General features: G+C 39.7%; 1 protein-coding gene across 19 annotated transcripts in view; it reads left to right on the forward strand.

Annotated features, from left to right (window-relative positions):
• Positions 1–2644: 2644 nt before the first annotated feature.
• The window catches only part of MPDZ (multiple PDZ domain crumbs cell polarity complex component), a 97325-nt gene continuing 86159 nt past the window's right edge, over positions 2645–13810 (forward strand). For 12 of the 19 annotated variants that reach the window (XM_087957678.1, XM_087957688.1, XM_087957691.1 and 9 more), the window contains exons 1-3: positions 2645–3015; positions 11561–11622; positions 12676–12842. In XM_087957678.1, coding sequence (XP_087813804.1) covers positions 11607–11622; positions 12676–12842 — 183 coding nt within the window. In that variant the 5' untranslated portion in view covers positions 2645–3015; positions 11561–11606. Of the gene's footprint in view, positions 3016–3356; positions 3619–6078; positions 11006–11556; positions 11623–12675; positions 12843–13810 lie in introns of those variants that run through there. The other 7 variants (XM_087957681.1, XM_087957685.1, XM_087957683.1 and 4 more) reach the window with 7 other exon arrangements.

Below are 13810 nucleotides of genomic sequence, written 5' to 3' on the forward strand. Positions count from 1 at the left end.
TGGCACAATAAAAACGCTACTTTTACACAAAACATAATACAAGATGGGGACTTCCAAAATTTTTTTTAGCTTGTTAGTTAAAAAGAAGGGAATGCCAGAATTCAGGATCAAGAGGCAAAGTAATGACTCTCCAAGAACATAAACACACTTGGGGGATGGTGGGCTTCTGAATATCAGGAAACAAATCCCTCCACTTCCATTGTACAGGTAGTTTTCAACTTACAACCAGTCAAAATTATGATAGACCCCCTTCAATGGTATTTATGAACCAAATTCTGATGGCTGCCTCCCCCATGGTCATAGGACTGCATTTTGAGTGCCTATCAACCGGCCTGCCTTTATGGCCCATTTTTAGTATCCCAGAGTCATGTGACTGTGATTTATGACATTTTTGCCAAAAACTGACATTTACTTCCAGTTTTCAGAAAAAGTGCCCCATATGGGCATCCTATAGCTTATCTGCCAGGGAAAAGGAAGTCAGAGGTGGTATTCACATCTAAGTCAGAGGTGGTATTCAGCAGGTTCTGACCAGTTCTGGAGAACCAGTAGCAGAAATTTTGAGTACTTTGGAGAACCGGCAAATACCACCTCTCACTGGAGATTTTACAGTATCCTTCCCCTGCCATGCCCACCAAGACACGCCCACAAAACCAGTAGTAAAAATTTTTGAATCCCACCGATTGGGATGTTTTACAGAAGGACCACTAAAACAGTTCCAAGTGTGTTCTTACATTTACCATGTAAGTACAATGTTTCAGGGTGGAAAAACGCCTTCAACAATAATCCCCAAAGATGCTTTTTCAAGAGGCAACTGGACTTTCTGGTTTTCCTTTGAAGACATTTCACTTCTCATCCAAGAGAATGGATGAAATGCAAAACACCTTCAACGGAAAACCAGGAAGTCCAGTTGCCTCTTGAAAAAGCACCTTTGGACCAACCATGACCTGGATGACTGAAAACTCTCTCTGACCATACATAGTTAAATAACGATGATAAAATCTGGCAATGTCAATTGGCAATGCATAATCCCTTCAAGGACATCTGGAGTGCAAATTAAACCATACAGTATGGCTTCCAATATATACATACAAGACTAGCTTCCAATATAAGATCTGGCTGCCACATTGAGAGTTCCTAGGACAACAATCTGGACCTGTAGTTTGGTGTAGACCTGATAGTTTTTTTTTAAAGAAACAGCCACATTAAAACTTTGCAATATCAAATTTAAAAAAAATAATCAGCGTATTTCAGAAGATTTAAATTGCATTATAACATAGTTACATCATATACCCACTCAGTGGGATGCCTTTGGAGAAGTTCCATACTCTCTAGTTACAAAAGGCAATGGCACATTTGTTCACTTGAACTACAGCTTAGAATAAATGATGTATGGTAGGGCTGCTTCTTGTTTCTTTTTTATATTACAGGCTGGGGGGAGGAGGGTGGAGGAGTCTTTGCCATTTCATTAATCCAGAGATGGAGTTCAATTTATTTATCAGAATCTACAGTCTACATCATAACAAAGTGGATAAATGGTTTGGACAAGAGGAAAAAGATCAACTGATCACTGTACTGGTGTTCAAAAAAATTATGAAGTATTGGGGTTCAATCAGGTTGTGTAAGGTTCCTTTATAACTCTATTTATACTCAAGATGATTATATCCACAGAAATGTTGCTACAGTGGTGTGCCTTTTAGATGATTGTTTGGCAAAGGATTTTATTGTTAATACTCTATTCAGGAAAAATGCATTGTACTGCAAATTATCTTTGATGTTTATAACTGGACAGCGCTTTTGGTGAACACCATGGAAATAAGTAATGCCATGTTTGTCTCTTTCTCCATTCCCATTTGCAGCTCTGGAAAAGCCATTACTGCACCCTGATGCTTTAGAGACAGAGCTACAAGATCTTGAAAGGGGAGCATCTTTTTGTGATTGAAACCAGTTTATCAATCGCTTTCTTTTTTCTACGGTAGCAATACACGGTTAGCAATATAGCCAGCGACTAAGAGTCACCTTTTGATCACATTAAATCTGATTTGATACTAGATTAAAACGATGCAAGCCGTGAGCCAAAAAAAGGGAAACCCTTGAAATAGATGAAAACGGCGGCGCAACTCGGCCTAATTATATTCTAAGCTAGTGCTACAAAATGGTTACACCTGGCAACACACACAAAGTGGCCTGCGGCTTGCACACCGTGCCGCACACCTGGACCTCCCTGATCAAAAGAGCCACTAAAGAGAAGGTGCAAAACCGCAGGTTTTATGAGACGGGATTTAAAGAAATTTTTGCCCGAGCCGCAAGCAATGCCAGAGTTTAGTTTTATTCCTCGAAAAGCAGGACTTCCAAGCTTCCATCTTTTCATCCTCTCTCTCTCTTCCTCCTTCCCTCCGCTTTTCTGTTCCACGAAATTAAAATAATAAAAATAAATAAAACAGAAAGTAGGGCAGCTTTAAGTGGGCCGTCTTGCAACCCAGGAGTTTGCACAGCACCTTACGGCCCCCTCCTGTTGCTGCTGCTGCGGTTGTCATGGTGCCTTCCTTTGCAATCGCCGCGCCGGAGCTCGGCTGGGCTGGCGGACGTCGAGCGTCTAGTCGCCGGAGGAGAGGAAGGAAAGAAGGAAGGAAAGGGGGGAGCCTTGGCAGGATTAAGTTTCACGGTCGCCTGCGCGTGTGTACCCTGCAGCTTTTCTTCTCTCCGGCCCGTTACTTCAGAGCAAAGAAAGCGAAGTGTGTGTGCGTGTGGGGAGGAGGAGGAGGAGGAGGCAACAGCAATCCGGGGCTTCGCCTCAAAAGCTAAGCCATTGCCCTCCGTCCACACACGCCCTGAGGTGCGGGACTCCACAGCTCCATTGGGCCAGCCGGGCTCCGGGGAGGGGAGGGGGCGCCTCCGCCTCCGCTGCTGCTTCTTGGAATGCAGAAGCGGCATGGAAGCTCCGCCCGGGGCGAGCCTTCTCATCGCCCCGCGCTCGCTTTTGTTCCCGCCGGCTGCTGCTGCTGCTGCTGGTGAGGCGTTTTGCCAGCCCTGATTGTTGTGTTTGTTACTCTTGCGAGGTGTGTGTGTGTGTGTGGGGTATTTCCAGGAGGGAGGGGGAAGCGCCCTCTCTCTCCCTCCGGAAAGGCTGAGGGAATATGGAGGGGTGGGGGAAGCCTTCGGAACCCTTCCCGGCTTATTAGCCAGATAGACCGCTCCGCTTTAGGTTTAGCGGCGGGGGCAGCGGAAGAGAGGGCCGGCCGAGGCTTTTCTCTGGGGAGGGGGCGTCGTAACGCCGGGGGAGGGCATCCACCCCCCCCTCATCCTGCCCTCGGCGGAGGCGGGTCCGGAGGAGGCCGGCGTAGTAGCTTTGCTGGCGCGGGCAAGGGGAGGTTTAGGCCGCCTGTTGCTTCTTCTGAGGAAGCTGGCTGGGCTGGCCGAGTTCCAGCAACGGGGTCTCTGACGTTTGTGTGTATATGTGTTGGAGTGTGTGTGTTTGCAAGGGGAGGCGTAAACCGGGTCCTCGCCGAACTCAGGGAGGATCCGAGGGGGATGCTCCTCGGTTTTGCTTCGGTGCCTGTCTCAGGAAGAAAGTGGATGTCAACAAAAAGGGCCGGTCGAGTTGGATTCATTTTATTAGGGGTGGGGTGTGTGTGTGAAGGGATTTTTGTATTAATACTGTATGACACCCCCCTCGCCCCAGCTTCTTCCTTCCAACTTGGCCGTTTATATATGACCCCCACCCACCCGTGTCTTGCAACTTTATGCTTCCGAAACCCTGGTGTGGGGTAGAGTCTTGTTAATGCTTGAGCAGGGGTGTGTGTTTGTGTTGTGTGTGTTTATGGGTGGATCGGCTTGTTTTAAGCAGGCCACAAAGTGGAAAAGAAGTTGTTATGGCTGAGAAAGGGAGGGGGAGATCTGCTCTGGGTTGCATGCGCACTTCGGTGGGTTGGAATCAATTATGCAGATTAAAAACAGCATCCTCCTTTCGGCGGGGAGCTTTTTCATAGTTTCTTTTCTGTAAAGTAACTGGGGAAAGGGAATAAATGGAGAACGGCATCTTTGAACTTCAGTGCATTAAAAATGGAGGAGAAGCAGTACAGTAAAGACTGAGTCTGTTGATTGCTTTCCTATGTTTACCATCGCTAGAAATAGTGATAAGATGCATTTCTCATTCTTTTTTCTTCAACAAGTAGCTGTAGGTGGAGTTGGGTTTTTCTGCAATAATTGAGAGTAGATAATCAAGAAACTGATAATTACTTCAGATGTAATCAGAGTAGAATAGAGGGATTTTTTTTGTATACAATTGTAGAGTGACAAACATTAGGCAGATCTGCTGTATCTGCACTCCATATTAATCCAAAATAGCAAACATTCTGGGATCTCATTACTGTGAAATATACTTCATTAGTCATTGTTTGAATTATTAATTGAAAGGGTGGGGAAACAGGTCTAAAAAGTAGGACTACACTGAATTAAGACATTATGAATTGTTAAATAATCTTGATCATGCACTCTTTATTTTCTTGGCAAGCCCCTTAACCTTTTAATTTCAAACTCTTGGCTAAAAATATTCTCTACCATTTAACTATTCCTTGGATAGTTCCACAATCCATTGACTTGGATGCATTGATTTAGAAATACTTGTTAAATTCAGCAGAGAAACATAGATAATCTAGGCGAAACTATATTTCAGTGTGTCATTATATCTTTCTGCCTATAGTAAGTACAGAAAGAAGAGGTGAAACTTGTTTGTATGCAGTAGTTGAATTTTCGTGATATGCAATGTATAATTGTCAGTGAAATTATAGAATAAGCATATTTTAATGCTGTGCTATGGAGATCACTAGAACATTAAAGCATTTCTTAGAAATAGGGTGCCACTTGTTTGTTTTTAAGACATGGATTTAGAAAAAATAGAGTATCAAATAATTTGAATTTTTTTTAATAATATAGAGCCTTTAAATATTTATATAAAATAGATATAAGTTTCAAATTAAGTATATAGATTTGTTTACGTATCAATGCATTTTATATTGGCATAATAGAAATAACTAACATATTAAACATATTGCATTAAAGCAGCATGTCTTAAGAGACATATTTTGTTAACATTTACAAATAACAAATAGACTTTCAGTATGACTTGGCTATAAAGCTCTCTTCTATTTTCTTTACAAGGTAAAACCCATTTAAAAAATACTTAGTAATCAAATTCAATGCACTCACTAAAATAAATGTCAGCATATTAATGGATTTTAGTATATATTTGTTCTTTTTTTGCAAATGGCAAAACTGTGCAGTGAAATTACAGGCATGATGATGGATAACCCAATAAATTAAGCTACAGAATTTAGTTCATTGGGATCTCGATGTTTATGCTGGTTCACTGTAGTGCAGTGGTGGGATTCAATTTTTTTTACTACCGGTTCTGTGGGCATGGCTTAGTGGGCGTGGCAGGGGAAGGTTGCTGTAAAATCTCCAGTCAGAGGTGGTATTTGGTGGTTCTCTGAACTACTCAAAATTTCCTCTACCGGTTCTCCAGAACTGGTCAGAACCTGCTGAACACCACCTCTGCTGTAGTGGCATATTTTGTGTTACTGCACAGGCTTTCACGATCTTGTTTGCTCTTCCAATATAAGATCACAGATTGGGTTATAAAAGATCCAGGCAAAAAAACAAAAAGAAATTTAACTTGGAAGTAAATTAAATTATAAGTAGGTATTTTCAGGCAGATAATTTGTCAATATTGATATAAATAGGACACTTTGATTACATGGTGGCTTTCTATAGGCATTCCTGCATTTCCAAAAGCTATTGTATCCAGATTGTGTTCTTTGTTGTCCATTGGGTGTAAATGGTAACTCTTGTATTTTGCAGACTAGTTGCACCCTTTTAAAGGAAGATAGGAGAGATTTGTATGTTGCCTTGGTGGCTTTTAGCATGTTAGAAGCAGAGGTGGTATTCAGCAGGTTCTGACCAGTTCTGGAGAACCGGTAGCGGAAATTTTGAGTACCGTAGTTCAGAGAACCGGCAAATACCACCTCTGACTGGCCCCGCCCCCATCTATTCTCTGCCTCCTGAGTCCCAGCTGATCGGCTGGGTCTTTTATTGCCCTGCACAGGATAATTGAGCTGGAAAGCAGCTTTGTAGGGTGAGGAAGAAATGGGATTTTGTAGGAACCTTCCTCCAGGAATGGGATAGGAATAGAGATTTTGCAGTATCCTTCCCCTGGAGTGGGGTGGGAATGGAGATTTTACAGTATCCTTCCCCTGCCACACCCACCAAGCCATGCCCACCAAGCCACACCCACAGAACCGGTAGTAAAAAAATTTGAATCCCACAACTGGTTAGAAGAAAGTGTAAAAATTAATAATGTTAGTGATAAAAATATGGACCTTTACAAAGGCCGCTTAGAATGGCTTGCTATAAAGGGTTGGCATAACTGTCATAACTGGGTTTTTTTTTCAGATGGAGAATGTTTGTATTTAGAAAGCAAATAGAATTCCATTAAGACAGCCAAAATAACATTTTCAGCAATGGTATCTTTTTCTAATATGAACATTGTCTTAAAATTAATCCAATTTTGAAATGACATTACATTCCCACCACTACATTTTCTCATTAGTATGATATATTGCATTTTGCTAAATTCCTTTTGTTGCTATTTTCTTTTTAACACAGTCAAATAAGTACATGCATTTATTGTCCTAAAATGTCACAGAGTTTAATGCTTTGTCCCAAATCAGACCCAAGATGTTCAACAGTGCTTCAGACACACAAAAAGCAGGGCTAGAAAAGTTATTGACATTGTTTCTTTTCCCAGTTCCGAGCTAGTTTTCACTGGGGCCTATACATGCTTATAGCTCCAGCAAAGACTCCCTTGATGTCAGTGGTTGTTAAGTTGCTAGCCACAAGCGGCATGATGTTTAGAAGTGCTGGGGATCATTGCGATTCTTCCATGGCTAAATAGCCTGGGCAACAGAGGTGAAAGTTGGCAATCCACTGTACTTGGCTGAAGGATAAGCACTCTTCTGTCTCTTCAGTTGGCTCTACCAAGTTATTCTTCAAAAGCCCTCTAGCCTCCCACTCCTCAGAAACTCTTGGCCACTGAAGTGATAAGAGTAAAAAGATGAAAACACCTGGAAAACAGCATTCTGGAACTCTTCAACTTGATCATAATGTAGGAAGAAGGAAATTGTCCCACACCTTCTGCCTTTTTCCTCCAGATTCTCACCATGGAGATTGAGGCTCGCTCAAGCTGCCATCAGAAAGGGAAGAGGCAAGCAATCGAATGGAGAAGAACCCAATTGTCACCTCTTATCACACCTGATTCAGACACCTCCCTTCAGGACCAGAGAGATAAGAAGGTGAATGGTCCCTAGAGAAGAAAAAAGACTAATAGCTAATGCTCTAATTTATTAGGCTTAAAAAAAGCCTAATAAATTTTGTAAGAAAGTCTATAAGATATAATTGAGAATAGGAGAAAACAAAGGCTTGCCCTTAATCTAAAACGTTACACAGCAAGATCAGTAGTTTATCAAACTATCGTACATCTTCCATTTCCTCAGTTGTAGCTGAACCCTGGCCCAAAACATTCTCACTCTGGAAGAAGCAAAGTTTCCAAAACAAATCATATCAGCCTAAGCTTCAGTTTGGGGAAGAATGCCTTCCACTAACACCCAGAGTAAATATGCAGGCAACAACAGCAATTGTTACAACCTGCATATATGCAAGAGGCTAATGGAACTTATCTATCTCTGAACTGTCATAATGATGCATGTTTCCTAAACACAGTCTCAAAGTGCCATGTCATAAAATCCACCAGCCTATATCAATATTGCTGTGCCTCATTCCTCATTCACTCACAAGGCAACAAAACGTCCTGAAGGCTTAAATCAGCTTTTATCTGTACAAGTGATTGGAGAAATTCCCAAAGATGAGACATTCTTGGGCTGATATTCCATATTCTTCATTGTCCCTAAGTAGAGCACAGAATGATATAACATCCTGGATCTGAAGTGAGTGACATCAAATCAGGGGTGTCAAACTCATGTCATCATGGTGTCACGTGATCTATCAGGACTCCCCCCCCCCTTTGCTAAACTGGGCGTGGGTGTGGCCAGTGGGTGATGCATCTGGTCCCCGGTCCGGGAGTTTGACAGCCCTGCAAGTTAGGATGGAAACTCAGAAATTCATCATAAAGTGATAAAAGCGCCCCCCCCCCAATGATCCAGCCTCACAGGTTACACAAGAATCCTGACTACTGATTTCAAGTCACTTTTTCAAATACCAGTAGCATACTAGCAGTTCACCATTTGTTCATGGTTCTTCCATTTGACTTGTCTTCAATTCCCAGTGAATTCACAAGGATGATGATGATTGCAGTAGCTCACTTAGATCCAGGGGAATATACATAACTAGGTGACTTGCTCATTCTGTTGTTCAAATAGGGAGAGACATCTGAAATCACCTGGGCTTCCCAAGGATACTGGCATTTAATCTATAGAAATAGGAGCGTCATTCAACCAGTGCATAACTTAAAGCATCTAAATGTTGTTATCCAGTGGCTGTTTCTGCTTTTTGAATCAGATGCCCCATCTTTATGACTTAACAGTTTCCAGTACCTGATGAGGTGATAGACTCAACGACATGGATGGAATTCCACTCCTCTCCTCTCTATGTGATGCTTTTTTCTTCCAGAACAAAGATTCAAAGATCTTGGAGAAGTTTGGAAATTCATTGAGGAGCTCCCTCAGATGGTGCCTCTTGAAAGCGTTATTCAAGGATAGGGATGTGGTCCTCTTGCTAGATCCAGGTCACAACTCATGCTTGTGGACATGCTCAAAGGCCATTTTTAAAGCAGCGTAGCCTTGGTTCTAGGACAGTGGCTCCCAACCTTTTGGGCACCAGGGATTGGCTCCATGGGGAGAGGTTTTTCCACAGACCAGAGGGGCGTGCTTTCGCGTGCTGCCTGCATCCCGTGGATGTGGCTTTGCTTGTTTGCGCAGGCCTGGTTTCTGGCATGCTGCAGACTGGTGCCAGTCCACGAACCAGGGTTGTTGATCCCTGGTTTAGGAGATAGGCCTTCTCTGTTGCTGTGCCTGCCCTTTAGAAAGAGTCCACTAACCTTTTGTTAAGTTGAGAAGACCTAGTTTCCTCTACATTGGAGCAAGATAGTGAAAGAGCCCATTTTGTTTAAAGAAATGGTATTTGCCTTGGCTGTGTATTAATCATGTTTTGTTATATTGGTTTGTATTGCGTTTAATGTTTGACCTGATTGCTGTTTTAAATTGATGTATAGATTTTTTGCCCCGAGTTGCAGGTTGTGAGTGGAATTAATTCTTTTAAAAAATAAATAATTAAAAAGCAATTTTGCGTTATCACTTGTATGTGTATATGTTTTCTCTAGATTGCAAATGCAAAACAAATAATGAATTTTTAAAAACGTAATATTTTTATTCATATGTTTTCATTGAATTACAAGCACAGTATTTTTAGCTGAAGAGAACATGTTTTAAATCAAATAATAGCATATAATTGTGCTCATACCTATTCATGTTCACATAAGCCATGAAAACACAAATTTAATAGACCCAGAACTGAATCAGCCAGAAGCTGAAGTCTCAAAACTTTTTATGAAAACAATACAGTGCAAATGTAATTATCTGATGGTGAAAGAGATACATTGATGGAGCCAGATGTATTTCCTGAGGGCAGCAAGTTGGATAAAAAAAGAGCACAAATAATTCAGACTTGTGTGTTGGCCTTACACATCTTGGCTCTGTAAATTATAGATGATCTCAGTTGCTAAGTAGAGAAACACCTGTCTTAATGTGGCAGTTCCCATGGTAGTCATGGCTGAGGTCATAGTAAGACCTCAGCTAAGGACTTGCAGTTTGGTTAGATACTAATCAATAGCCAATGAAGATGATACAAAACAAACGTTAAATATTGTATGTTAAATATTGTATCGCAAATCTATACAAACTAGTGCCATTTATTTGTAGCATGTAACACCATTACTCTGCAAGCTGCATTGGCTTCCAGTGTGCTTCTGGGTATAATTCAAGGTGCTGATTGTTACCTTTAAAAGACTTAATGGCTTGGGACTGAGTTACTCCCTGATTTTCTCTCCCAAATCGTCTCACCCCATCTTACCCATCCTGGCAGGATGCCATTGGCTAAGAAATACCAACTTGTCAGGGCAAAGAAGCAGAGCTTTTTCTGCCTTGTCACCTGCCCTTTGAAAATCATCCCTCCTGAGATTAGATTGGTCCCATCCCTGCTGATCTTCCACCAGGCCTTGAAAAGTTGGTTTTGTACCTGAATCCTGGCTGTGTAGTTAATTGATTGAATGATGCTTGGCAGCTCTTGGGTTTTCATGTTTTGCATTTTATTGTAAGCCACCTAGAGTCACATAGGTGACACAGACAGCTATGTAAAATACATACGTACATACGTACATATGTGCATATATACATTATCTCAGTGATTGCCAGAACCCTCTTTTTTTTAGTAGGAACATATTAGAAATTTGTTTTCCCAGCATTTCCTAGCTGTTGTAAAATTAGAACTCTGCGTACAAGAAGCTTCCTTACATACCTCATGAGGAGAAGCTGCTCTTTTGTGATATCCAATGAACCTCTTAGCCTGTATATCAGTGTTAGCTTTAGCAAGCCTTGAAAGTTCCTAACAGCTCTGAGGTAAAGCTTATTATGGTACTGGCTATCTTTGGCATTGCATGTTGGTTAATCTGATGCTATGAGCTTATAGTTTCTGAGGTATTTATCTAAAAAGGATTTACGAAATAGGACTGTTGATGATGAACACATGAAACTTTTCATTGGAGATTATATCTGCAGAGACATAGCTGGTAGACGAGATTAGAGGTGCATGTTACCTTTTTGATGAAATGATGAATGTGGAGTAAAATAGTTAAAATAGTATGTGGTAGATAACAGACCTTTAAAATCCAGGGGATTAGTCAGCTGAAGGCTCACAGCTGTTCTGGGCTAAGAGCCTCTTGGTACGAAAACATTTTTTATCTTGACGATAACAGTTTGCTTCTCATAGGTGTATCATAGTTTCAGATATTAATGAGATTTATGTTTTTGGGGGATCACTAATATTTTTATGAAAAATAGCAACCACTAATATTTAAAAATTTTTTTGCACTGAGGCTAAGATTCAGAAAAAGTAACTACATAGCTTTTCTTTTCCACTCCTGTTTTCTTAATGTCTTTCTTTTTCTGCACCTCTTTTCCTTGTATAGGAGATACTGTTTCATATAATAAGAATAAACAGGAGCCATTGTTAAAGTTTTCTGTGTTAAAATAGCAATGATATTGCTATGACACAAAAAAGTGTATACGTTGTGAATAAAGTTTTCTGTAGTTCACTGTATTGTGAAATTTTTACTTATTATAATGTATTTCTACCAGAATTAAAATTGACTTGTAATTGCAATGGATTCCTTTCAGTCTTTGGTATTTTTTTAGAGTGATCGATACAATTGAGATCATTTTTATAATATTTATTTAAAATTGTTCATCTCCTTTCTCTCAATTCTTTTTTTAGGAAGACCTTAATTAATTAACATCTGGTGAAGTGGGAATTAAGCAAAAGCCATGTTGGAAACAATTGGTAAGATATAGTAATAAACTTCATTTAGAAATACTAAATATATTTAATGTACTTAGAATTAAGTATATACTAAATAGACTATCAGTTTCATTCTCAAGTTGAAGAATCATGTTAATTTAACTATTGATCTTTCTAACATAAGAAAAGATAAAGAAGTATCCCTCAATAAATAAATCATTGGGGATCTAAAGGAGGAAAAGCAGAGAGTATGTACAAGGTCCCCAGCAAATCACTGTGACACAAAATGATGTATTTGTGTCCTGAATGTAAATTATGCTATTAGTATGATACCATTGTCATCAATGACTCATCATTTGTCTCCTTCTTAAGTCCTCACTTGTGTGTCATGATAGCATGTCAAATATTTATTTAACCGTGTGAACAATTCTATATGGGTTTAGGCACTGATCCATGCATGCATGGACCCCCATAGCAGCTTGGGTGTGGGTTGCACTTGCATTAATTTAATTAATTGCATAAATTAAAAGGATAAAAGCAGCATTGCAATACAAACTACACATCCCTTTTGCATTGGAGTACAAAATCGTTCTGCGTGTACAAAGAAAAAAGAAAAAAAAGCAGGACTTGTTTTGTGATGCTCTATTGCTGCTTTCATTCTCCAGATGTTGCTGCTGTATGCATATTCAAGAGGGAGCAGATCACCTCCCTCTTGCCCAGTATTGGCTCTAATGTTCTCCTGATGCAAAATATCAACCCAAATCCTCCTAGATGGATGTTGGAATGCAAAAGAATCAAATTGAGTTGGGTTACAAATAGAACAAGCATAAGACCCTGTGTTTAAGACTTTCTTTCAGATTTTGTTTGGTTTTCATTATAATTTAAAACAGCCATGTAAACAGTCATTTAATGTGCTGTCTGGGCTTTGTGAGATGATCACAATTTATGGAATTTATCTCCGAAACATTTTTCAACATCGCTGAGCATCTTGGGAGTTTGGGTCATGATTTTTATATTTGTAATGATTACTACCACATAATGTAATAAACGTGGTGAAGATAGTATGTCACAGTGAATGTTTTCCCCCCGCCCCAGATATTCACCGAGCCCTCCAGGCAGTAGAACGTCTGCAAGCAAAATTACGAGAACGTGGTGATTCAGCAAATGAGGAGAAATTAAGTTTACTAAAATCAGTACTGCAGAGTCCTTTATTCAATCAAATCCTAAACTTACAAGCTTCTCTTCCACAGTCACGAGATCAGGTAGGACAGGACCATCAGGAGGGACAAAAGAAAATGCTGATAAATCTTTCCCAGATCTCTTCATATGATAACTGTGAATAATTAACAAATGTATGTTGAATATTTAAACAAAATGCTACATTTAGTAATGAAACTCATTGAGCTTCAGTAAATTCAGGTTAGCAGTTTTTTTAAAGAGAACAGATGGGTATTTTACAATATGAATGTTGCTAATGTCAATATGCATTCATAATGTACAGTGATTAAAAATAATACTTCTACTAAAATGAGGATAATCTTATTAATTAATCAGGCTGTCTTGCTAAACACAACCTATTTTTAAAAAGATAAAAATAATATTCTTAAAACACATAAGAAGTAAGCATGGTTGGAAGTAATACTGCTGATTAAATTTGCATATAATTGTATTCTTAACCTTAAGCAAAAACATAGCTTGGTTAACAATCTTAATATTAGAAAAGATAATTTGAATTTGGGTATTTGTAGATTTTACTGTTGTTCCATTTTTGAAGTTCCCTCTCTGAATTTGGGAATGTATGCTGAATAGACCATACATTAAATGACCAATTACATATACATCATAATTTTCTGATCCTATGCATGGACTATGTTCTAATCTAAGTCATGATCATTCCACTCATGGTTGGCATATGTCTGAATCAGCCAGAATATAGTCCTGCTAGACCAAAATGGTTATGGCATATAATAATGTTGATTGCTTTATTCTACCTTTGTTTTTCCTGCCTTTAATTTCCTCTGTAGTGATCTTGCAAATGTTTGTCTCCTTATATATAGATATAAGATAACCACATCATTGTAAAGACTGGCTATGCTTGCATGATATGATACATATGGTTAATTTAAACATGGCTTTCTCAATTGCCCAAATTTTACGGGATTGCATGACATGCAGAAATGTAAAGTAACCAGACAGGCTGGATTCAAATAGCACACCAAGCTAAAATGTG

This window comes from Notechis scutatus, chromosome 2 (genome assembly GCF_049901735.1).
Source record: "Notechis scutatus isolate UNSWTSFEM ecotype Mainland chromosome 2, rNotScu1.2, whole genome shotgun sequence".
Lineage (NCBI taxonomy): Eukaryota > Metazoa > Chordata > Lepidosauria > Squamata > Elapidae > Notechis > Notechis scutatus.